Source organism: Physeter macrocephalus, chromosome 16 (assembly GCF_002837175.3).
Source record: "Physeter macrocephalus isolate SW-GA chromosome 16, ASM283717v5, whole genome shotgun sequence".
NCBI lineage: Eukaryota > Metazoa > Chordata > Mammalia > Artiodactyla > Physeteridae > Physeter > Physeter macrocephalus.
The window spans coordinates 50,041,986-50,065,550 of NC_041229.1; the positions used below are offsets into that span (position 1 = coordinate 50,041,986).

At 38.3% G+C, this 23,565-nt stretch overlaps 1 protein-coding gene across 6 annotated transcripts; it reads right to left on the reverse strand.

Moving 5' to 3' along the window:
* Positions 1-285: 285 nt before the first annotated feature.
* Positions 286-23,538, reverse strand: DDIAS (DNA damage induced apoptosis suppressor). Of its 6 annotated transcripts, none has more exons than XM_024131645.3 (7): positions 17,170-17,508; positions 16,234-16,280; positions 15,770-15,898; positions 8,788-8,949; positions 7,391-7,508; positions 3,625-6,260; positions 286-347 (listed from the first exon to the last, which is right to left on the reverse strand). In XM_024131645.3, exons 3-6 carry the CDS (start codon positions 15,880-15,882, stop codon positions 3,660-3,662), a joined length of 2,994 nt encoding a protein of 997 aa, XP_023987413.1. In that variant the 5' UTR covers positions 15,883-15,898; positions 16,234-16,280; positions 17,170-17,508; the 3' UTR covers positions 286-347; positions 3,625-3,659. The 6 variants fall into 6 exon arrangements, with proteins under 6 accessions (XP_023987413.1, XP_023987412.1, XP_054947455.1 ...); XM_024131644.3 differs by lacking the exon at positions 286-347 and adding an exon at positions 23,444-23,487 and having other exon boundaries at positions 3,363-6,260; positions 17,170-17,295; XM_055091480.1 differs by lacking the exon at positions 286-347 and adding an exon at positions 23,145-23,403 and having other exon boundaries at positions 3,363-6,260; positions 17,170-17,295.
* Positions 23,539-23,565: the final 27 nt, after the last annotated feature.

Consider the following 23,565-nt stretch of genomic DNA (forward strand, 5'->3'; position numbering starts at 1 on the left):
TGACATTGTTCTTAACTTCTGTCCACCTCCCACCACTGGCACCAGGGAGGTCCCCTTACCCTCTCTGCAGGTTCTGCACTGTGTATCAGGACAGGCCCATCTAATCTGAGGCCTTTTAAGACTGCTGCTCTGCTATGCCAACTGGCTCTTCCAATCAATGTCCTCTCATTTCCAATTGACAGTGACATTGTGCTTAAGTGACGTATGGGCTTAAGCCATGCTGATGGAGGAATGGGCATTCCTTGCACAAATGAAACTACTCTTCTTGCTCCATCTGTGGGCCTCTTGACTATTCTTCCTGGGTGTGGCCAAGAGATCACACAGTTTGGGAATGCAGTAATTACAGCCTAAAAAGTTCAAGAGAAGACATGGTTAGAATATGTGCTCTACATTTATGCTAGAAAAGTCCAAATGCTAAATATAATATAACCAGAAAATGAATTATTATTCACATTTTCCTGCATACTCTGTGTAAGACCTGCATTTTTGGTAATCATCAATGAAGCAGAGTAACAACATTTGAGAGTTACTGGAAGCCAGTACTCACGGTGGCACAATGGATGCAGCATCATGAGTAAAGATGTAACCAGCATTAAATAAATGACATTAGGGAATAGTAGAGGTAAGATCTATATAGTTCAATACAATAGTAACTGCATTACTACTCTTTAATCACAGTGGGAGGTATGAAATTAGCCAGGAATGGCACATTTGACAGTAAAGAACATGAAGAGACTATATCCTTGGCCTGAGAAAGGGGTGCTGCCTGTATACTATAAAGAATCTTCACATGCACTGACTGGGCAATAAACACACATCTTTTTCTTATCCATTATTCTAAATCTTCATTGACGAACTACTCTACCTTATGTGGGACCATGAATTTTGTAATACATCTTAAAATCAAATTGTTTATATAGGGCCCTGCAAAAAAAAAAAAAAAAAAAAAATTTGCCCTGCAGGCATACCTGATCAGAGACTAGGAGAAACCAGAAACCATGAAAATGTTACCTGTATATAGAGTGCAAAGAGAGCAAATAAAATAAGGAGTGACAAATCCATTGGATTTGAGGGTTAGAAAACCACCAACACCATAGCCCCTGGAGGTGGGGGAGAGAGAATAGATTGCAGCAGGTTGAATAGTGAGTGATGTGAAAGTTGACAGTGACTATTTTTTGATGGCGACTGGCTATAAACAACAGTAGCTAGAAGTGAGGGAGCAAGTATTACATGGAGTATCAAAAAGAATGAGTGAAACAGACTGTAAATCATTGAGTAGGTAAAAATTCTTGAGTACAGAGTGATAGAGCAGAAAATGGAAACTCATTAACACCACTGGTAGGCAACTATAATACTGACTCTTTACTCTTAAAAAAAGTATCTGTAGACTAGAGAGATCTGGTGGGCAACATCTTAAGCAAGCAATCTTACTTAGCATCATTAATAGTGGGATAACTTGACAGTGTGTCTCCATTGATACAATATGAAGTGCACAACATAAATCCATGAAATATCTCTGCCCAAACCCTAAATCTAATCAAGTCTTTAGACCTTATTTACAGGAAATACTGGAGACAGAGAGACAAGGTAGTGACACTATAAAGAAGCAAATACAAAAATCTATATGTGGGACATTCTACAAAACAATGGTCTGATATTTTCATAAACCCAATGTGGTGGAAAAAAAGAGGCGAACTTCTAGAAAAAGACACAGGAGACATAACCAAACACCATGAAGTCACCTTAATGAAATCCTGGTTAAACAACATTGACAACAATTACAACTTAGGGACAAGTAGAAAAACTTAAATATGGGCTAAACATTAGACAATATTGTAGAACTACTGTTATAATTTTTAGTGTGATAATGATACTATATCAATAATTATGTAGAAGAAAGTCCTTATTTTAAGAAAACTCATGTTGAAGTATTTCAAGGTAAAATGTCATATCTGCAACTTACCTTAAAAAGATTTAGCAAAGGGACTTCCCTGGTGGCACAGTGGTTAAGAATCTGCCTGCCAATGCAGGGGTCATGGGTTCGAGCCCTGGTCCGGGAAGATCCCACATGCCATGGAGCAACTAAGCCTGTGCCACAACTACTGAGCCTGAGCTCTAGAGCCCGTGAGCCACAACTACTGAGCCCACGTGCCACAACTACTGAAGCCCACGTGCCTAGAGCCCGTGCTCTGCAACAAGAGAAGCCACCGCAATGAGAAGCCCGTGCACCGCAATGGAGAGTAGCCCCCGCTCACCGCAACTAGAGAAAGCTCGTGCGCAGCAACGAAGACCCAATGCAGCCAAAAATAAATAAGCTAATTAAAAAAAAAAGGTTCAGCAGAAACAACTATATATATCTGTAGACACAATGGAAAAAATACACCCATACACAAAAGGCAAAATGTTAAATGACTGAATCTAGGTCGTATGTATAGATGCTATATCGTTGTATCATTCTTTTTTTTTTTGCAAGTTTTCAAAATTAAAAGTGGGGGAATGGGAGAGAGCCAGTAGAGCAAGACGATCAAGATGGGTATAATGGATCAACAGCCCAAAATGAAAGATTAGCACTAAATAGGAGGTGTGCATTATTTCTGAGGGTAGAGGAAGAAGAGTTGTGGGTGAGTCGATACAGCCAAGTGGGTAAGTATGGGTGTGGGAAGGTAAGGGAATACAGGTGATCTCCATGAAGTACGAGGCAAGAGTAGGTAGGTCGGTGGCACGAAGACAGTGAAGATTTGGAATAGCTGCCGTGGGGAATGGCAAAGGGAGCTAACCAGAGACACACAAAGATTTTACAGGGTGCAGCCGAGGTGCTGCTAAGGACATGAATGTCTAGAAACGATTCTTCATTTTTGCTCCTTATTAGCCCTTCGAGCTTATCTCCCTATCAGAGAACTGTTTACTCTTCTAGACCATGAGTTTCTGAGGCAAGGAGCTTGACTTTCATTTCTAAATTCCCAGCACCTAGCATACTGCCTGGCATGTAGTAAGCATTCAACAAATAATTACATGATAAAATAGTGACAGTTTCACATTTAACTCTAAATTGTAAGTTTTTATTGACCTTTCTTATCCCCAGCCAACAGATGCTGCTGGGTTAACTGATTCTCTGCCATGCTCCCAGAGCAACATAAATTTAATATCCATTAAAAACTTCTATCATTGCATTTACTGCATTGTATTGAAATTGTCCGTAACATTTCCGTCTTACCCAGTAGACTAAAATCTTTTGAGATCAGTGGTGCTGTAGCTTTGTATCACAAACTCAGAACAGCAGCTGGCCTAATACATGGTAGACATTTTCTGATCTAAGCTGAACAATTAAGAAAGACTTTAAATTTTGGTTTGCAAAGGCTTTATTTCTGAATGTATGTGTGATTTTAACAAATACTTTGAACAAGCAAAATTGACAATATTACATAAGTACAATCAATAATATAAGATAAAGTGCCAAATTATCTGAAATCAGAGTATTCTGGATAAAACACTGGGAAAAACAATGGCTTCCCCCCATTTAAAAAGGCACAACAGCACCTCTTTTCTATTTGCTTCTCTTCAAGTGTTCAAACTGTAAGAACGCTTTCCATGACACTGGAGGCAAGAGTTTCCAAACAAACTTACCTTTAAAAGCTCAAAAACTGGGTTCAGGTGACATTTTATGAGAACAATTCAGGAGACCAAGCACTTTTAGTTTCAGGCACTGAAGGTGACCAACCTTCTGAAAATGGAAGGCAACATTTGACTTCTGAACGGGAACCAGGTCCCAAAACCGACTCTTTGAAAATCCAGCCTAACCCTGTACTGTTATAGTCAGGAGATTTCTGTTCTGCTGCTGTAAGCATATTCTTCAAATTTAACTTTTTCTTAATTAAGCATTTATCAGTTCTTTGTTTGACATATTTCAGTTTTTTCCTTGGTAACTCTTTTTGATCAGGAGAATTATAAGCAGCAGGGCATTTCCTTAGACCCACGGCCTGGAATCCAAGCATTTCTGAAGGAAATACTTTTTGTGTGGTAGGAGGGACCCATTCATCAACATCAGTTTCAAGGTACTTAGCAACAGGACAGTTGTTGGAGATCTCTGGTTGTGTAATACTAGATATAGTACGGCTTCTGGATTTCTGGCTGGGTGTCTTTACATTTTTTGGACAGCTAGGGATGGCTTGCTGTGCATCATTTACAGTGGAAATCCTTGTCTTTTTATAGTTAGCATCAAGGTCCAAATAAAAGGCAGGTAATTTTTTGAAAGCTTCTGTCATTCCATGAATTCTAGTTTGGTGGAATCCTATAACTGGAGTTGACTGTGAACATGGAACAAAGTCTTGGCTATCTTCAAAATCATATTCTGAATCTGACTGAAAATGAGGTGGAGAGGGACATGTTTTTAGATACAGAGAGGCAGATGTGTTTTGCAAGGATAATTTTTGTGAAGACTGGCTGGAGTTTTCAGAGAATGATCTCAATGAAAAATCAGATTCTGTATGATGACTTTCTGCCAAAGACTTTCCCCACTGTAACAAAATATCCTGTGACTTTTTGGTCATTTCTGTTGCCATATCCATTTCTTTAGGACTATCATCAAAGAGATCAGCAGAAGCATTGTAGCCACCTTCATGACCAGTAGAACAGTTTGCTGTTAGGTTATTACCAGCGTGCTCAAAAGATATTTCTTTCAATGTGTTCGTACTTCTATTTGGCATACTGCAAAGAGCTTCTAAAGGATATGTGAGTTTCCTGCAAATTGTCAAACTGTCACCCTGGTTCTTTGGCCGCCTACAGTATTGTTTATTTTCTAAGTTGTGAAGGTTGGAAACATCATTATACCTCCTAGAACTCAAAGTTGTCAACTTTTCACTCATTTCGGATAGTGATTTTTCTCCACATCCATTAAAATATTTGCTATTGAGACAAGAATGGTCAGTCTCTGAAGTATTGTGCTTAAGTGAAATTTCAGCCTCATGTGGTAGAATTCTGGTAGACTTAAGAGTAACTGTTGTGCCTGAGCCTTTTGAAGATGGAAACAGAGCTGACAGATAAATATTTGGTAGAAGATTTTCAGAAATGCCTTTTTCACTACTACTTATAGAGATAGTCTCTGCTGTGTTCTCTGGTTGTGACTCCTTATGAACACTAGGACTTGGATTTGCTTCACAGTTGGAAAGGAAGTTATTTTTGCTGGAGTTTGCTTTGACTGTTGCTTGTGGTGATCTTAAGCTTATAGGTAGTGTATGCAAGGATCTAGTAGTTCTCTGTGGAGTCACGGATAACCTGCTGTGGTCTGCATGTAATTTACTGACGTCATTATCTAGATGACATTTCCTGCTACTGCCATCTGTCTGGGTTATAGCAATCTCACTTTCGATAGCTGCCAGAAATTTGTTTAGGCTTTCAGAGAGTGGAAGGTCAGCCCAGATCTCAGGGTCACAGTCCTGAGAACCCCCAGCTATCTCTTCAAGTCTGAGTGATGAAGGTGGACAGCACATAGATCTCTCCTGAAAGCTAGCGGGGGTATCTACATCATGATACTGGTGACATGTTAGCTCATGCTGGGAATATATATTTTTAACTTCCACTGCACTGTGGAAGGATTTTGTATTACTTGGCTCAAGGGGCTCTTGCACTTTCAAAGGGAATAAATTAGAACCAGGAACTCCAATTTCATGATGATTGCTATGAAGCGCACTTGGCTGATTAGCTTGTAAGTCAAATTCTTCACCCAGCTTTTGTGCTGCACTATTTTTATCCATATAAGAAACAGGGCTCCATAAACCCTGAATGGTATCGTGGCAGCTATTGGAACCAGTGGCCTCTGCAGAGGAGATGCACATTCTGTTCTGGTGAAGAGTATCAATGGCCTTGCTTTGTTCTGAAGCTGAAAAATCATCATCATCTGTTAGTTGTGAAACAACGGAAGTGAGTTCAAGTGATAGCTGCCAGAATCCTGAAAAATCATCTCTGCCATGGGACTCAAAACAACAAGAACTGCTGTCAGGGCCACATATGCTGCTGACATCGCTATTTGAATTTTCTAAAGCAAGTAGGTGGCTATTGGGTGCCTGGGAGCCACAGTGAAGTTTCCTGATATCAGAAAGCTGCAAAAGCCGATGGAAATAGTCAATGACAGTGAAGCCTACGACACCTGGGTCTGGTAGAACAATCTGGCAAGCCACTAGTGCTTTAACTTCTCTCTTGTGGTTTGAGTACTGCTCTAAGAGGTTACTGGAACCTGAACCTTGTCCACGTTGGCTTTCAAAATTCTGTGAAAGAAGTAAATGAATTTAAATCAGAATAATATATTCTTCCTTTGACTCAAATGTGAAACAGGGATTTAAAAGGTTAAAAACAGATGCAACTATAACCCCCACCCCTCTAATTTCAATTCCTCTAGCGTTATAGGGTTTAATGCTAGAGGAATTGAAATTATGGGGAAGTAAACCTTGGAGTAAAGAGACTTGTCTTTAAATTTTGGTTCTAAAATTTCCTAGTGTTGGGATTTTGGACAAGTTATTAGGAGCCTTAGTTTTCTCATTTATAAAATAAGGATAAAAATGCAGGATTACTGTATTAACAATAACACACAAAAAACTATAGTGCTTAGCAAACAGTAGTTGCTCAATAAATGGTAACTACTATTATATTTCTCATTAGCTTCCATAAGCTTTGAGTGTTTAAAGGAATGTTTTCACTTTAAAAAAAAAAAAAAAAAAAGAAGAAAAAGAGCCGTCTGAGATTTTAAGAAAGAAAACCTCTGTAGCTCCTGGTTTCATCTTTCCTTTGGGTTTTCTCACTGTTCAGCTGTGAAGTGCTGTATTCCGCTTTTTAAAACCCTGACTGCAGTGTAGGCAAAATACTGATTTGTTCCCTTTAGCATATAAGGACAGAAAACGACTACTCCTTCAGTCAGCACATTCTCTAGACTTTTTCTGTAGTCACTTTTATAATTATTTAAGATGATTCTTCCTAACCTATTCTTACAGTTATCAACACTCAGTTACTTTGCCTTCAATGTTAGTTCCCTCTCTCTCCTTTTATAGATAAGATTAAAAAGCTAGAGTTGACAAAAGTTTTACTACAGAACCTGAACTGAATTTAGAGGGTACAGTAAATACCAAATATCAAAACAAAATATCTAACACTTGTGAATTTATAATAAATTTAGATTTTTAAAGCTCTGAATGAATTTGAATGGGGCTCTTCTAACTTTTGAAAGAGGAAGTTGTCATATATGGTATTTTAACAGATCACCTATAGCCTATTTTTACAAAGCTTAAAGTGCTTCCACAGGCTCTCACACTTATGACTCCTAAAAACTATTTAGAAAATTAAAATCATTTCATTACAATGGAAATGTTAGCGTAATAATAAAAAGAAAGCTAGTCTCAATTACCGTCACTCCAAAAATAAGGCTTTGTCCAATAAAGCAAGTTTCAACTGCTTTAGTTAATAGGGTCTGAGTTGCATCACTGTCCAGTGTTTCTGGAATTTCATTAGGATCTTGAATGTACCTTGATTGGAAAGAAAATAAAAAATGGGAAGAGATAAGCTTTGAAATTTTAACTTTCCATAAAGTCAGAAGACACAATTAGTTTGAAAATACAGCATGAAACTTTTGAGTTACATAAAGGGAAAAAAAAAAAAGTGACTTTAAGAGCTATGCATTTTGTTCCCTCTAGGTTCCTATAGCCTAGAAAGACAAAAACAACTGATCAAGTGTGAATAAAGTAGATGCCTGCCTAGTAATCAGGCCCAGCAATTATTCTAAAAGTGTCAGTGGGAGTAGTGCTGGGATCTTTAACCCTTCTCCTCAAAGCAGAGGGGGAAGTCTTTCCTCATCGCTGGCAATCCTGGCTGTGGTCCCCTGGCCCTCCCTTTCTTCAAATCACTTTGCTCTCAACTATAAGGAGATGAACAGAGATTTCCTCTGTTAAGTATTAGGGGAGGAGGGCAGAAGATTGAAGGGGAGAAAAAGCTTCCTTACATTCTCAGAACATCTTAACAGGTCAAACTATGCAGATGAACTTGCAATGCAAATAAAATAAATGACAAAATTCAATTTCGGATATGCAAATATTCCTTCAAATAGCTTCTTCCACCTCAAGAGACCTTAGCCACTTGATTTGAATAATCCTTCAGTTTGAAACAATTTTACTTTCTTTTTATATATTTCTCTAACTTGGATTAGGTTTTGTAATTTAATAGTCTAATTACAGTTTGGTTGGAGAATGGTTTAACATCATCACAATATGTATTCAGTAAATAAACATCTTTTATTTCTCACTTGATTATCTTTTAAATGAACTGATGATCTGAGGTCGAGTGATCATCTTTTTTACTAAATGCATATTACCTTAAAAACACATATCTTCGGGGGCTTCCCTGGTGGCGCAGCGGTTAAGAATCCGCCTGCCAATGCAGGGGACAAGGGTTTGAGCCCTGGTCCAGGAAGATCCCACATGCTGCGGAGCAACTAAGCCCGTGCGCCACAACTATTGGGCCTGTGCTCTAGAGTCTGCGAGCCACAACTACTGAAGTCTGTGTACTACAACTACTGAAGCCCACGCGCCTAGAGCCTGTGCTCTGCAACAAGAGAGAAGGCACCGCAGTGAGAAGCCTGCGTGCCACCGCTCACCGCAACTAGAGAAAGTCCACGAGCAGCAACAAAGACCCCGCACAGCCAAAAATAAATAACACAAACAAAAAACCCAAAAAAACCCCACATGTCTTCAAATTCTATTGATGTACTAAAGTAGTAGCTAGGAAAAAGAATGCTTTAAATATTCTTACCTGTGCAAACCAGTGGCTGTAAGACCAAAAAATGCATCTAAGCAGCTTCCAAATACAGTAATACCAAATAATTTGTTTGATTCTGCAACTTTTAAGGCAAGCTTATATCTGTAACTAGCATTTTCAGCTTCACCAGTAGAGCCACATTTTGGACAATTAGACCTGGAAAAGTGGAGAAAAAAAGCATAGAGATGTTCACTAACTTTTTTTTAACACGATGTAAAACAAATCTGGAAAAGTAAAGATTAAAAATAATATTTTGTGTACAAAATGTACAAGTTACATCCTTCTTAAACGATTTCAGATCAACCTCTTTTGAATTTTCTCTATTCATAACAGTTACTTTACTGATTTAAATTAAGTAGCACCAAATTGATAGAAATTGAAGGAAAACTGTGTGTGCGTGTGTGGGGAGAGAGAGGGGTGTGAGGAGGGGAGGCTGGCTGGTTGGTTGTTACTGGGTAGCTAAATCATCGTTAACAAATGAGGCATATTAGAGTCTGAGGTTGGGGGTGGGGGCAAACTAGATATAATGAAATGAGCACCACACCAAGAGAAGACCTGAGTCTATCTTCTGTTAAAAGGACGATGAATAATCTCGAAACATTTAATAAATATTTATACACAAAGTACCTAGTCATATTTTTCTCACTATTATAAGAATAACTTTACTTTCTTTAATTTAAGTCACTGAAATATGCTGAGAATTTATTAGATTACAAAAACTAGGTACAAAACATCTTGTTTAACTTGTTTGTAAGGCAATTATGGCCAAAGGCATTCTTTTTTTGGGGTGGTGGTGGTGGTGGTGGTGGTGGTTCATGTTTAATAGTGAAGATGGCCTAGGTCATGTTTAGACATTAGTTGATTTTTTTTTTCCTAGTTTGAATTCTATCAAACACTTTTTTTTTTTTTTTTGCCAAAGCCTTTCTTATCAAAAATTACTGTGTATGGGCTTCCCTGGTGGCGTGGTGGTTAAGAATCCGCCTGCCAATGCAGGGGACACGCGTTTGAGACCTGGTCTGGGAAGATCCCTCTACCGCGGAGCAACTAAGCCCGTGTGCCACAACTACTGAGCCTGTGCTCTAGAGCCCGCGAGCCACAGCTACTGAGCCCGGGTGCCACAACTACTGAAGTCCGCAGGCCTAGAGCCTGTGCTGCAACAAGAGAAGCCACCGCAATGAGAAGCCCGTGCACTGCAATGAAGAGTAGCCTCCGCTCGCCACAACTAGAGAAAAGCCCACGCCCAGCAATGAAGACCCAACACAGCCAAAAATAAAAATAAATAAATAAATTTATTAAAAAAAACCGGGGCTTCGCAACGGGAGAGGCCGCAGCAGAGGGAGGCCCACATACCACCACAAAAAAAAAAAAAAAAAAAAAAAAAAAAACTACTGTGTGTCAAGTATAACACTACTGTTATGTACTAGCAGTCTGGTCTTGGGATAGATACTAAATCCCTTAAATTTAGATTTCCTCATCTGTGAAATCCAGGGTTGAAGAAGGATAAAATAAGACAAAGTATAAGAAAAGAAAGTGAAGAAAGAATCTAGTACAGATCTTGTCAAATTAATGTGCTTAGTCTGCTTCTCCCTCATAATTATATTAAGTATTGTGATGGTTACCGTCACTTCTACTTATGCTTCCCTCTTTTTTAGTTGTTTGCAATATCTCAGAACTCTGCTATCCATTTTTCACATTCTTAATTTAACAAATTGACCCCTTAAAACATCTTATGGTAATGGTTAATCCTAGAACTGTTTTTTCTTCATGTCGCTAATGATCTGGCTTAAAAATGTGAATAGAAAATAATGTTAGAGACAGTTGTATAAATTTGATTGCTGCCAGACAGCCACTAGGGGGAACCTGAATTCCATGGCTCACAGGGTGACTCTTCTGAACAAAGGTTAATCCTTCATTTAAGAAGTTACTGTGGCTTCCCTGGTGGTGCAGTGGTTAAGAACCCGCCTGCCAATGCAGGGGACACGGATTCGAGCCCTGGTCCGGGAAGATCCCACATGCCGCAGAGCAACCAAGCCCGTGCGCCACAACTGCTGAGCCTGTGCTCTAGAGCCTGCAAACCACAACCACTGAGCCCGCATGCCACAACTACTGAAGCCCGTGAGCCCAGAGTCTGTGCTCCGCAACAAGAGAAGCCACCGCAATGAGAAGCCCGTGTAGCCCCCACTCTCTGCAACTAAAGAAAGCCCATGCGCAGCAATGAAGACCCAACACAGCCAAAAAAATAAATAAATAAAAATAAATAAATTAAAAAAAGAAGTTACTGATTCACCATCATTACATCTGTGCTAATTATTAATTTTTTTTCCACACTGATGATGGATTTGTGCCAATCCATTCGTATAATCTTAACCAAATTGGCTGGAGTTTGTGTTGTAGTCTGGCCATAGAAGGAAGTGAAGGTAATCGACTTACCAGGGCATAAAACCTCATTAGTACCAAGCTCTAGTGAAATGAATTAAGTGTTTTAAATATATATTAGAACTTCTTTAAAAATTATGTACTAAAAATACATTCAGGTCTAATGTAAAATTCTTAGCAAATCTTAGAATTAATGTGCATCAGTGTTTTACAGTTTACAAATGTTTTCAACATACATTATTTCCTTCTGATACATAAACAAGGCATTTACTCCCATTCACAAACTGGGAAATTGGGGTGAATTTTTGCCCAATGTGACAAAGTTAGTGATTTTTATGACCAAATCCAAGGCTTTCGATTCCTTGCCTGGAGTTCTTTCTTGTATAACTATAAGAACAGTATGGTTAATAATGAACTATCTTACAAATACAGAGTATCAATGATAGCCTAAGAAAGACTAGTATTAATGCATTATTAGCATTAATGCATATACACACTAAATTATTTATACTTTTATGTTATCTATAAAATGAAGATATTTATGTAGTTTCCTTTAATCCTTTTGGGAATAAGTCTGAATTGAAATAAATGTTAGTATGGACTAATACAGATCACAGCTTTTCAAACTTCAGTATGTATACCAATCACCTAGGGATCTACTTAAAATGAAGATCCTGATTCACTAAGTCTGGGACAAGGCCCAAGATTCTGCATTTCTAACAAGCTCCCAGGTGATGCCGATGCAGCTGTTCCTCAGACTACATTTTGAGAAGCAAGGGTAGAGACAACACATTCAAATCACAGTCCTCTGATTTAACTTCTAGAGGCACCCCTATTTCCAAAATGTCATTTGTTATGGAATAGCAGTTTTCAAACATATCTGGTCTCAGGGACCCTTTATACTCCTAAAAATTACTGAGAATACCAAAGAGCTTTTGCTTATGTGGGTAATATCTATCTATGTTTCCAATTGAAAATGAGAAGTTAAATGAAAGTGAGAAATTGAGAATTCTAAAAAACACTTATTAATACCTTAAAAAATAGATCCATTGCATAGTTAACAAATGTGTTCCAAAATAAATTAGTGAGAAGAGAGTGGCATTGTTTTATATTTTGCAAACCTGTTTAATGTCTGTCTTAACAGACAGCTGGATTCTCATACCTCCTTCTCTGCTCACTCTGCTGTGATATCACATGTCATGGAGCCTCTGGAAAACTCCACTATGCTCTTTTACGAAAATGAGAGTGAAAAGGCAAATTATGCCTTAGAATTATTATGAAAAGTTTTGACCCCAAGAAGCCTCTGAAAGGATCTATCTAAAATAATACTTATATTTGCTACCTTTTTTGTTTGATACCAGTTAAAACATTAAGTTTCATTCATTTATTTTTCTAGGTTAGTGTATTTATATTTAGCCCCAAAGTAGAAAAATTGATGAGATTAGTAACCCTTTGAAAATCTGATGAAAGCAATGGACTCTCTCTCCCAGAAAACTGCACACATAACCATAACATACAATATTTTACATATTTCACAGGTAAAGGTAATGAAAAATATTAAAAAATAACATAGGAAAGGAAAGTTCTTAGTGCTAGAGACAGATTTCTAGACCAAAGGGATAATGGGTCCCATTAAGTGAATCAGAAGGGCAATTTACATGTTTGGACTGGCTGGATTGCTTATATGGACAAATGAGTCCCCTTTCTTGCTCATAAATTTTTGGGAGTACATACACTTCCCCCATACATATATAAAATCATATATATATATGTTTGTTCCTTCATATGAGATTACCATATTCACATATACAAATGTGTATATATATATACACATATTCATATATACATATGAATATGATAATGAAGGACCAAACTAACTTTTATACAGCTGACCCTTGAACAACACAGTTCTGAACTGCAACAGGTTTACTTATACATGGATTTTTTCAAGAGTAAATAATATATAGTACTATATATTCTGTGGTTGGTTGAATTCTTGGATGTGGAACTGTGCATATGGAGGAACCACAGGTATGGAGGACCTGCATAAATGGAGGAACTGCACATATGGAGGGCCAACTATAAGTTATACTGTGTAGAGGATTGGCGCCCCATGTTGTTCAAGGGTCAACTGTACATATACTTTTTACATTTTTATGTCTTTATCTGTATCTTTATCTATGTCGTGGAATCGTTTTTGAAAAGAAATCTAATTTGGAACCCTAATTCAAGGCTGAGAATGGAGCTGTTGTTGAAACTAAAGTGGGGGCCCTAAAGCCTGACCTACTAGTCAGCACAATCCACTATTACTTCTCTAATCCTATCTCCTTCTAGAAGCATAGAACCCTAAGGCTCTGCAGAACAGTAATTTGAAAACCACCACTGCTCTAATCTTGGAGGTTAACAAGAGAAAAAAGTTAATCCCATAAAACACAAAACCTATTATGGTGGTTGTCACTAAGGATTTGGGGTTCAATGAAAAACTTTTAGGGAGCAGTCTTTTTGCTCTTCACTGTCTCTAAAATCTTCTGCAAAGGCTACAGTGTGGAATTTCTCTGTCATTAACTTGCTGTGTTGCAGCAGTGAGGAATTTCTGTTTCCTGTGCTGGCTTACAACTGACTCCAGGTAATAAAAAAGGAAAGCAGAGATAACAGTAGAAAAGATAAGCACTGGAAATTATGGGAATAGACTTTGTGTAGCACTGTCAATGTAATATCTGTAGAGGAGAGGCTATATTTTTGTGGACTACATTTCCACAGGCAAGGACAAAGTGCTGTGGATTTTATGTGACTAAATGGTCCAATTAGAGCACAGTTTTCTGGGGGCATCTTAAACTCTGGGAAAGAGAGGGGGAGGTATCATTCTGGATACAAATTTCACTGCTAATTTAGAGGTAATATAGTAATTATGGATGTAGATAGCAGTCAGACTGTTTAGGCTTGAATATGTTTCTGCCACTAACTAGCTGGCTTTGTGATTGGGGCAAGTTATTTAACTTTTCTAAGCTTTAATTTTCTCCTTTGAAAGTTGGCATTAACAGTAGCATCACCTCACAGGGCTGTTGTATTAAAAGATATAATGCTTACAAAGTTCCTAGCACCATGTGTAGCATACAGTAAACATTCATTAATGTTAGCTATTGTTACTACCAGTCTAAAGAGGTAAAAATGGCAGTATTGTTCAACCTAAATGGTTGTTATAGATTATCTTTAAAAGAAATGACTTGGGGGAAAAAAACTCAGTTTTAAAAATGTTTCACATCTATACATCACTAATTATGTATCACACAGTGTTTGAAGCATTTATTAATTCACAACAATCCTGCGAAGCAGATATTATTAGTTTCCCCATTTTGAGATCCAGATAATTTAAGTGACTTGTCCAAGGCTATACAGCTTTAAGTGGCAGGGTTGAGAGTTGAACCCAGGCAGTCTGGCTCCAGAGAACTGTGCTTTTTAATAACCAGGATATAATGCAATAGGTAAAGTATACTTGCCCAAGAATACAACTATCAACTGTCAGAGACTATCTACAACGCTGTTGTGTTTTCCAAAGCTTGAAATCGTTCCATTACACCACACTGCTTCTAAGAATAGGTCCTGATCAAAGGCAAACAGTCCCTGGATTTTAGTTTTTTCAGAAAATAGGTAGGAACCTGAAAATGAGTGAAGCTAAGTCTAGATCGAAGACAACCTAGACACTATCACATTGTCATTTATTCATTCATTTAACATTTATTGTGTATTTTCTATGAACTAAACCATAGGCTGAATGCTAAGGATTTAATGATGAATAACACAAATAGGTTTTCTCTCAGTTTACAAATGAGTACTTGAAAGAATGGCTTAATAAAGAAATAGTGAAAACTACTGGAAGGATGACTTAGAGTCCAGGTGTGGGTTGGAACTGTCAATTCCTCCCCATACAATGCTAACTAGACAAAAAAGACTAGTTAAGAATATTGCTGGCCTACTACTCTACTTACATACTACTAGGTACTTACTAGATATTCTTATTCTCACCCCTAGGAGGAGAGAATGTATTTTTAAGGAACTCCAACCCTAACCTCTCACCTGTACTCTATAAAGATCAGAGAAGAATCCTAGGCTCTCAGGTCTACTTGGCCTGAATCTGGGCACCACAATAAAGTATATGTGCCAAGCACTGTTCTAGGTGCTGAAGGATACAGAGGTTACAATAACATAGTCCCTGTTCTCAGGGAGTTTATTCATTTATTAAAAAATAATCTGGAGATTATGCAAAAATAAGCAAACAATGAACAAACAAAAAACCCCTACACTATTTCCAGGGATATCCCAGAAGTGTACTAAGTTTTTGCATCAGGCTCGTGACTTCCTCTCTGAGAAATCAGTTTTCTTCTCTGAAGCAGGTACTTAGTAAAGACTTGGAGATAATATGAAACATGCCTCTAGTAATAGAGGATTACCAGCCAATTCTATTCCAGGATTTACAGAAGAACCAATCTAAGAGAATCTTATGTCCTGGTACAAATTTAATCCTTACTTGCCTTTGAGCCATAGGAAATCTACAGTGTACACTTGGCATTTTCTTTCTCACACTTTCAGGCTTTATTTTTACCTTTTGGAGACCAGGATTATCCGAGAGAAGCACTTTTGACATGAAGGATATATAAAACTAGAATTCTGGAGAGCAAGAACTGAGGCAAGAAGAAATTTTCTTCTTCTATTCATGTGTCCTCACTGTGGTCTGCAAAACAAAATAGCCTTGGGATGAATGGCAAATCTTTAATTGCATGTGTGTAATTCATTTCTTAGGAAAATCACTTAAACTTCACTGCAAAGCCAATAGATGTTTTTTTTGTAGTAAATGTTAGTGTATTGGAAAACTAATTTTCTTTTTCTGTTTAATTAATAAAATAAGATTTAAAACAGAGTAGTTCAAGCAAATATTCTGTTTTTAAATAAATGCTCCACCCCAGTAATTCAAGAAAGGTATCATTTAACTTCTTTCAACATCTTTATAAGAAGAGCTATATAGAACTTGTTTCCACTATTAACAGAAAGGAACTTAAATGAACTTACAGGAATGTTTAAAAGAACCTAAATTGGTGGGAAATAGTTCTTTTCAGCTGGAAAAAAAAATCATTCATTAGATTTCAGTATGTACATTTTTACACAGCTTGAAGAGGAAAAAAAGACAATTTAGAGTGTACAGATAGAAAAATAAAAATGTTGCATGGTCAAATGAGAGTTCAAAGTGCTTTATGAGCCTTGTATAAAACACATCAGAGAAGTAAAACAATAAAATAGCAGTTTGCTTCTTTTATACTTTCCTTTTAAAAACTCAAATGTTGGTTTATCAAAAATTTTTAAATTGATTAGCTTATTTATAGCATAATATAAATGCTCTGAAATAAAAATCTCTGTACATGTTCAAGATAAAGCTATACCAATAAATTTTCATTTGTAAACACACGGCAAAAGCTTTCAATTTCTGCAAATGGGTGAACTGTTTCTGAGACTGGCATCAGCAAATTTTGACAAAGTGGAAATCATCAGTTTAAAAATCATAAAAGAATCTTTTAGGTATAGCTCTTCCTGAGGATGATCACAAATTTAGAAATGTGATTATGGAATGGGTATCTTAAAATGTTACTAATCCTGTCCATCAATTAAAATATTCCTGTGAAAATAAAATCTTGCCACCTAAGGCAGTAAGATGGAAACTTACAAAGATTATAGATAAATGGATTTACATAAATCACCGATCTATGTTATTAAAGGGGGTATAGAAAAAAAATCTAACTCTGCTTAATTCTTGTTGTTATCCTTGTTTTCGAACCCTTAGGTATACATGACTAATAAGGTTCTACCAAAAGCAGATATGTCTTCCTAGATTTGGTTGTCACTTTAGGCTACATGGCAATCTCTAAGGACAAGGTAGAGGAGGTGATACAGGATACAAGGAAAAGGCAGAAAGAAAGGTCAGAGAACACTGCTGTTTTTAGTGCTACTTACCTCGAGTTCCTTCTTGCCAGTGCAACAAATGATGGAATGTATGTCAGCAAAGGCATCCTCCCTCTACATTTCCTCTAAAATCCAGTTTGGGGTAGGGTGTAACATGGTGATACACCTGCCTATGAGCTAGGGGAGATAAAATAGGGCAAAACTCCTTCCTGAAAATGTCGTCTTTTACCTGCTTAAAATCTTGCTGTTTAGAATGAAGCCTCAATTCCTCACAATGCCTGTAAGGCCCTAGCTCATCTAGCCCCACCTCCTTGACCTCAACCTTGTACCACTCACCCCCTTAATCACTGCACTTCAAGCCATGCTAGCCTTCTTTCTGCTCCTCAAACACACCAAATAATCTTTCTTAGGCTTCTGTGCTTACCTTTCTCTTTGTCTAAAATGCTCTTCCCTCAGTATTTCAAATAGCTGGCTCATTCTCATCCTTCAATCTTTAATGTTACCCCTTAGAGAGCCCCATTTCATCTCAGGTAAATACTTCTTAGTTTCTATGATATCACCCATTTTACTCCTTCATGGTACTAATCGTGCTCGTGATATATGCAATCATGAAAATTATATATCAGATGATACATGCTTGTTTTTGTTGGTTCTACCCCCATTAGTCTTAAAGTTTCATGAAGATGGAGACCTGGTCTATCAAGTCACCAATAAATGAAAAACATATATAAGCAGAAATATTTGTGAATTAATTTCTAAATTAATTGTGCAAGCACTGATTGCTGTTATTTTAAAAGGAAGGATGGTTAAATTGTCATTATTTAAGGGTTTATTGCCCTCTAGTGGAGAAATAAATAAATTTGAGAACTGAAATGAAAAAGGTCATTGAAGTATTTTTACTATTTGCATTTCACTTGGTAAATTCCAGCAAATGGCAAAAAGACTTTCATTCATTGGCTGGTGAAAAAAATGCAGTAAGATCCTTTTAGACAGTCACTATTAGTTATTCCTTTTGTTATTTTCAAAGTATTTCCTTATGATTCTTGTCATCTAGTTTGTTTTGCCTCTCTACTGCCTGACTTAAAGTATGTTGAATTAATGTTTGATGGATAACTGAATGAAGCATCAGGAATGAGCGAATACTAAAGTTAGGAAAACATGATCACAGACTTAGGAACAATTCCATATGTGGTATCTATTGCAATTTATCTTTCTTCTTGATTTTACTGGGAAGGATGGTGATATTGCATTACATTGCTTTCAGTTCCATCACAGTCAGCAAACCATATTCCAATTTAATAAGTCCAATATATTTACTTATTTATCAATCATTTATTGTGCAGCTGATAAATACCAGGTGATGGGAATAATATAAGAGATGGACAAAATATACAAGGTCCCTACCTGGTCACTAGACTTATAGTGACCAATAATCACACCAAAAAACTGAAATTGTGGAAAATTCTATAAAGAAAAAGTACAGAATACCATGAGAAAATACAAGGGGACTGATCTAGTCTTAGCTTGGGGGGGATGGGGAGAAAGAGAATAGTTAGGCACACAGATAACCTTCTTTTAAAAAGTACTTTCGGGCCTCCCTGGTGGCGCAGTGGTTGAGAGTCCGCCTGCCGATGCAGGGGACACGGGTTCGTGCCCCGGTCCGGGAAGATCCCACATGCCGCGGAGCGACTGGGACCGTGAGCCATGGCCGCTGAGCCTGCGCGTCCGGAGCCTGTGCCCCGCAACGGGAAAGGCCACAACAGTGAGAGGCCCGCGTACCGCAAAAAAAAATTTTCTAAATATTTCCCATTCAAATATTTTAAATATTTCTTATTTATTTTCTAAATGTCTTACTTTTTTAATTAGAAAAATCAATAAATATAATAAAAACCTTGGGTCCTCTTAATCTCTCACATAGAAGTAGAAACAGGAGAATGAGATGGAGAGAGAGGGAGAAAACTATAAATGTTAGGGAATTAATTAGGACCTCAGCTGGCTTTTGTTTTGACAGCCAGAGATTGCTCAAGTCAATGTCCAGGACTGAAGACTCTGATAGACTTATGCTTATGAAAATATGCTGGGTCCAGGTGGACATATTACAGTACATTTTTAATTTAATATGGAATACTCTGGAATACTTGCTTTCTCTGTTTCTAGTCATGGGAGATGAACTATAATCCAAGATGCTTTACTAATTTATCACAAAAAATTACTGTCACAAGGAAGGAACTCATCTTAAGCCCATATCTTCTTTTGGATAAAACTAGATGTTAAAAAAAACATATTAAGCTAAATTTTAAACAAAGTTATTTGAAGAAGGGGCATTAGGTGAAGCAAATATTTAATGGAATCATGCTAACACAGGTGATGCATCCTTTTCACACTAGAGATGCTTTGGGTTCTCAGACTTCAGTGTGCATCAAAATGACCTGGAGGGATTGATAAACCGCAGATTTATGGGCCCCAATGTCAGAGTCTGATTTCATTAAGTCTGGGATGAGGGCCTGAGAATTTGCACGTCTCACAAGTTTCCAAATAAGGCTTATGTTGCCTACACTTGAAAACTACTATTAAGGCTTTTCAGCTTAATTCCCTCATTACCAAGTTTTTAGAAGGTACCTTAATAGCTTATAAAAAATCACGCTCATACATGCACACACACTGATACAGTTTTTTCCTCCTTTGGACTAGATTAGAAAATCCAAAATAACTGGGCTAGACTAGAGAATCTAGAATAATTCTTCTTAAGTGTTAGATCATGGAGAAAAAATTTAATTAAGTATTTAATGTGAATTAGCCTATGGGGAGGGTGGTGAAGAGAAGTGTAAGATGTGGATTCTATTTTAATGAAGTTTATAATCTGGTTGGGCTCATAAATTCTTCTGAATGCTTTACAGTTCTCTCTCTTATACGATTATCTGATCCACTCAGAGAAATTAAATAACTAATTAAAGGTCAAGAAGCAGGTAGCATCAGGTCTGGAATTCATGACTTCTGATGAGTAGCTCACCAATCTTTCTAGTCCATTACATTGTTTGCTCAAGCTTCACACAAACTATTTGTATTTGTTTCAAGACTGTGACCAAAGGATGAAATAACTCCTTTAAAAAACTAGTCCCCACTTCTAATGGCATACAGAAAAGGAGATATGACTAACTCTTCTTCCTTTCTTCATTCCCTCCCAAACTGTTCTTGCTTTGCAAGAAAATCTTTGTCACTTTGTTGCTCTCAGATTTCCCGTTTCACATTTTACAGGACAGAGTCCTCAGCTATGGAAAGGGTGGGTATTCTGAGTTGCTTTATTAAAACTAACTAATGGTCTCCTCAAAGGGTGCATACTTTGTCTAATTTTTCTAAAGGCAGTCATAACAAGTCCCTGAGAAATGATTTTCTGACATTAACATGAAAAATCTGGAAAGGGGAGAGGCAGGCAGGAGATAAGAAAATTAAATAAGCGAAAACCAGACAAAACTTCTTGTTTGGAGAAATACTGGTGAAAAATATTTTAAAAACATTAGCCAGGAAAATCTTAGTGAGTATAATGCACAGTTTGTCCACTGCATTTATGATAGGTAAAGTACTATTCTAGGGATGGGGAAGGGAACAGGGTTACAGATAGAAAAAACAGGCTCTATGTTCAAAGAATTTATAATCTATTGGCTAAGACAGACAATGTAGAACTACCAACGAAGTGACACAAAGGTATACAATATGTGTAAGTTCCAGACTTCCATATCTCAACTGCTTATCTGAGAGCCAAATGTATTTGGGTATCTCATAGTCATCTTAGGGCTTAATAGGTTAAAAAAAAAATCTGAATTCTTAGTTTCCTTTCAAACCTCTTTAATAGTAATTTTCTCCATCTCAGTAAATGGCAGTACTCTCCAACTAGTAATTCAAGCCAGATACCCAGGAGTCAAGTCATCTTTCATTCCTTTCCTTCCCTCAAGTCCAACATCACATTCATCAGTCTTTTTTGACACCCTCGAGTCTATTTCCGCATCTAAAAAACATCATTCTGGGACTTCCCTGGTGGCACAGTGGTTAGGAATCCGCCTGCCAATGCAGGGGACACGGGTTCAAGCCCTGGCCCAGGAAGATCCCACGTGCCGCGGAGCAATTAAGCCTGTGCGCCACAACTACTGAGCCTGCACTCTAGAGCCCGTGTGCCGCAACTGCTGAGCCCACGTGCCACAACTACTGAGGCCCGCATGCTCTTGGGTCCATGCTCCTCAACAAGAGAAGCCACTGCAATGAGAAGCCCATGCACCACAACAAAGAGTAGCCCCCGCTCGCCGCAACTAGAGGAAGCCCACGCGAAGCAACAGAGACCCAATGCAGCAAAAATAAATAAATAAATAAATAAGAACCGTCATTCACTCTTCCCCTAATATATTCTACCACCAGCTTAATCCAAACCACCATCATCTCCTGCTTATGCTGCTGTATTAGAATCCTAACTGTGTGATCTGGTCCCTGACCATTTCTCCAGACTCATCTCATAAAACTGTTCTTTCTGAATATGATCCAGCAACACTGCTCTTTTTTTAGGTTCTTGAACACTAAGATGCCAAGCTCTATCCTGCTTTAAGGGCTTTGCATAACCTATTCACTCTGGAATGTTCTTCCTTTCTTCTGTTGCATGGCTGTCTTTTAGGCCTCAAATTAACTGTCAACTCCTCACAGAGGCCTTCTCAGACCAACCTAAATCAAACAAATTCCACTTTATTCTTCTTAAGTCCACCCATAAAAAGTTTAAGTTCCATTAGAACAGGAATCTCGGACTTCCCTGGTGGCATAGTGGTTAAGAATCCGCCTGCCAATGCAGGGGACATGGGTTCGATCCCTGGTCCGGGAAGATGCCACATGCCGCGGAGCAACTAAGCCTGTGCGCCACACCTACTGAGCCCGCGCACCTAGAGCCTGTGCTCCACAACAAGAGAAGCCACTGCAATGAGAAGCCCGTGCACGGCAATGAAGAGTAGCCCCCACTCCCCACAACTGGAGAAAGCCTGCGTGCAGCAACGAAGACCCAATGCAACCAAAAATAAATAAATAAAAATAAAATAAACTTAAAAAAAAAAGAACAGGAATCTCACATCTTGGTCACCATTGTAATCCTAGTACTTAGCAGTTCTTGGAACAGAGAAGGGAGGCATTTAAAAACTATCTGTAGAATGAGTAACTAACTACTGAGTGCTTTGTGACCCAATCTTGCAGGGTTAGGAAAGGCTTCTTAACTTAGAAGGCTTCATAAACTGAGACCTAAGGAATGAGTAAGAATTAGCTGTGTTGGGGATGGGATTTAGAAGAGGTCTGGAGGTGAGTGATAATGGTGCATTAGAGGAACTCAGAAAGACAAGAAGGGCCCTGTGAACCATGTTAAGTTTAGACTTAAACCTGAGGGCAAATAGGAGGGACTGAAGGAAAGGTTTTTAATGGGGCATGCCCAGATCAGATTTGTGCTTTATCAGCCTCCAATGTGGTGTGTGGATTGAAATGTAACAAGATTGAAAGAAGGAGAACCAGCTGGGAGGTTACTGGCATAGTTATGTAGTAGTCGTGCTGAACCAAAGTAATGACAGTAAAAGTGGTGAGAAGTGTATGGATCTGAGATATTCAAGAGGCTAGTATGACTGGCTGGATGTGAGAGGTAAGAAAGGCACCTAGAAAACTTTCAAGTTTCCCAAGGGGGTGGGGGAATAGGGGAGGAAAGGATTGGGAGTTTGAGATTAGCAGAGGCAAACTATTATATATAGAATGGATAAACAACAAGGTCCTACTGTACAGCACAGGGAACGATATTCAATATCTTGGTGATAAACCATAATGGAAAAGAATATATGTGTATAACTGAGTCACTTTGCTGTACAGAAGAAATCAACACAACATTGTAAATCAACTATACTTGAATAAAATTTTTTTTTTAAAAAAGTAAACTTGCAAGTTTCTGGTTTGAGCACACTGCTCAGTTAAGCACTTTCCCTCTGGGTCGTCAAAGCAGTTTGGAAAAGCCAGCTACCTACTTATCTCCGAGCACCTCAAAAGTCGCAAGTAGCACCTTTTCCTCCCTGTATGTTCCAGACGCTCACCCGTGTCCACCTGATGGCACATACAAAAGCTAGCTGAGTGACTGCAGCAGCACTGTCTCAAATTAAAATAACTGACCTTACTCTTTTACGCTCATAACCGCCCTTTTCTAGAAGAGACTGACTCCTGAAAAAACAACATAGAATGCACTGAGTCTCACTCAGAACGACGTTAAGGGTCTCGTTAGGAGTCTCCGGCCCTTGCTGCCCGAGAACCTCCTCTCCCAGCTCCTCACCTGAGGCAGAGGACGGGGACCCTTGCCCGGGCGAAGCACAGTGACGCGATCCCGCAACACTCAGCTGCAAACGAGCGCCCTCCAATCGAATCTCCCGCGCTTCCTTCCGCCGGAAGTGACGC